The sequence below is a fragment of the Phaethon lepturus genome, unplaced genomic scaffold (genome assembly GCF_000687285.1).
Source record: "Phaethon lepturus isolate BGI_N335 unplaced genomic scaffold, ASM68728v1 scaffold49234, whole genome shotgun sequence".
Lineage (NCBI taxonomy): Eukaryota > Metazoa > Chordata > Aves > Phaethontiformes > Phaethontidae > Phaethon > Phaethon lepturus.
Window position 1 is genome coordinate 1 of NW_010533465.1, and position 615 is coordinate 615.

The 615-nt window shown below is 48.8% G+C and overlaps 1 protein-coding gene across 1 annotated transcript in view; it reads left to right on the forward strand.

Annotated features, from left to right (window-relative positions):
• The first annotated feature begins 55 nt into the window (after positions 1–55).
• EIF3D (eukaryotic translation initiation factor 3, subunit D) overlaps positions 56–615 on the forward strand; it is a 6,299-nt gene continuing 5,739 nt past the window's right edge. Inside the window, exons 1-2 of the mRNA XM_010285182.1 lie at positions 56–178; positions 502–547. Of these exons, the coding sequence (XP_010283484.1) occupies positions 56–178; positions 502–547 (169 nt within the window). The remainder of the gene's footprint in view (positions 179–501; positions 548–615) is intronic.

The window sequence follows — 615 nt, forward strand, 5'->3', positions numbered from 1 at the left end:
AGTTGCGGGTTTGGGGTTTATTTTTTGCTTTTTCTTCCCTCTAGAAATTTTTAAAATGGCGAAGTTTGTGACACCCGTGATCCAGGACAACCCCTCCGGCTGGGGCCCCTGCGCCGTGCCCGAGCAATTCAGGGACATGCCCTACCAGCCCTTCAGTAAAGGAGACCGCCTGGGAAAGGTACCTCAGTCGTGCCATGGCGTGCTGAGTTGCTGCCGAACGAGTGTGCCTTCCGGCGTCCCACTTCTACACGCCGCCACCGGTTTTTGATTCTTGCTACCATGGCTGCTTTTCTGACATCCGTTGCAGTGCATGCTAACACTTAGCATAGTTGTGAACAATTAGCAGGGCTGGCAAGCAGAGGTGGGAGTTGAAAGGATCAGTTCTGGAGCATACAGCAGTGTTTGCGTCTGCTGCTTGAAGTCCTGCATATATAAAGTCAGAGATGGGGGGAAACGTCATGTTAATACTCACTTATTTTGATTGTTTATGCTTGTCCTTAGGTGGCTGATTGGACAGGAGCCACGTATCAGGATAAAAGATATACAAGTACGTGTTGTCTGGTGACTGTTCCTGTGGTTTATTTCATACAAAGTTTTCTTCAAGCATCATTCCTG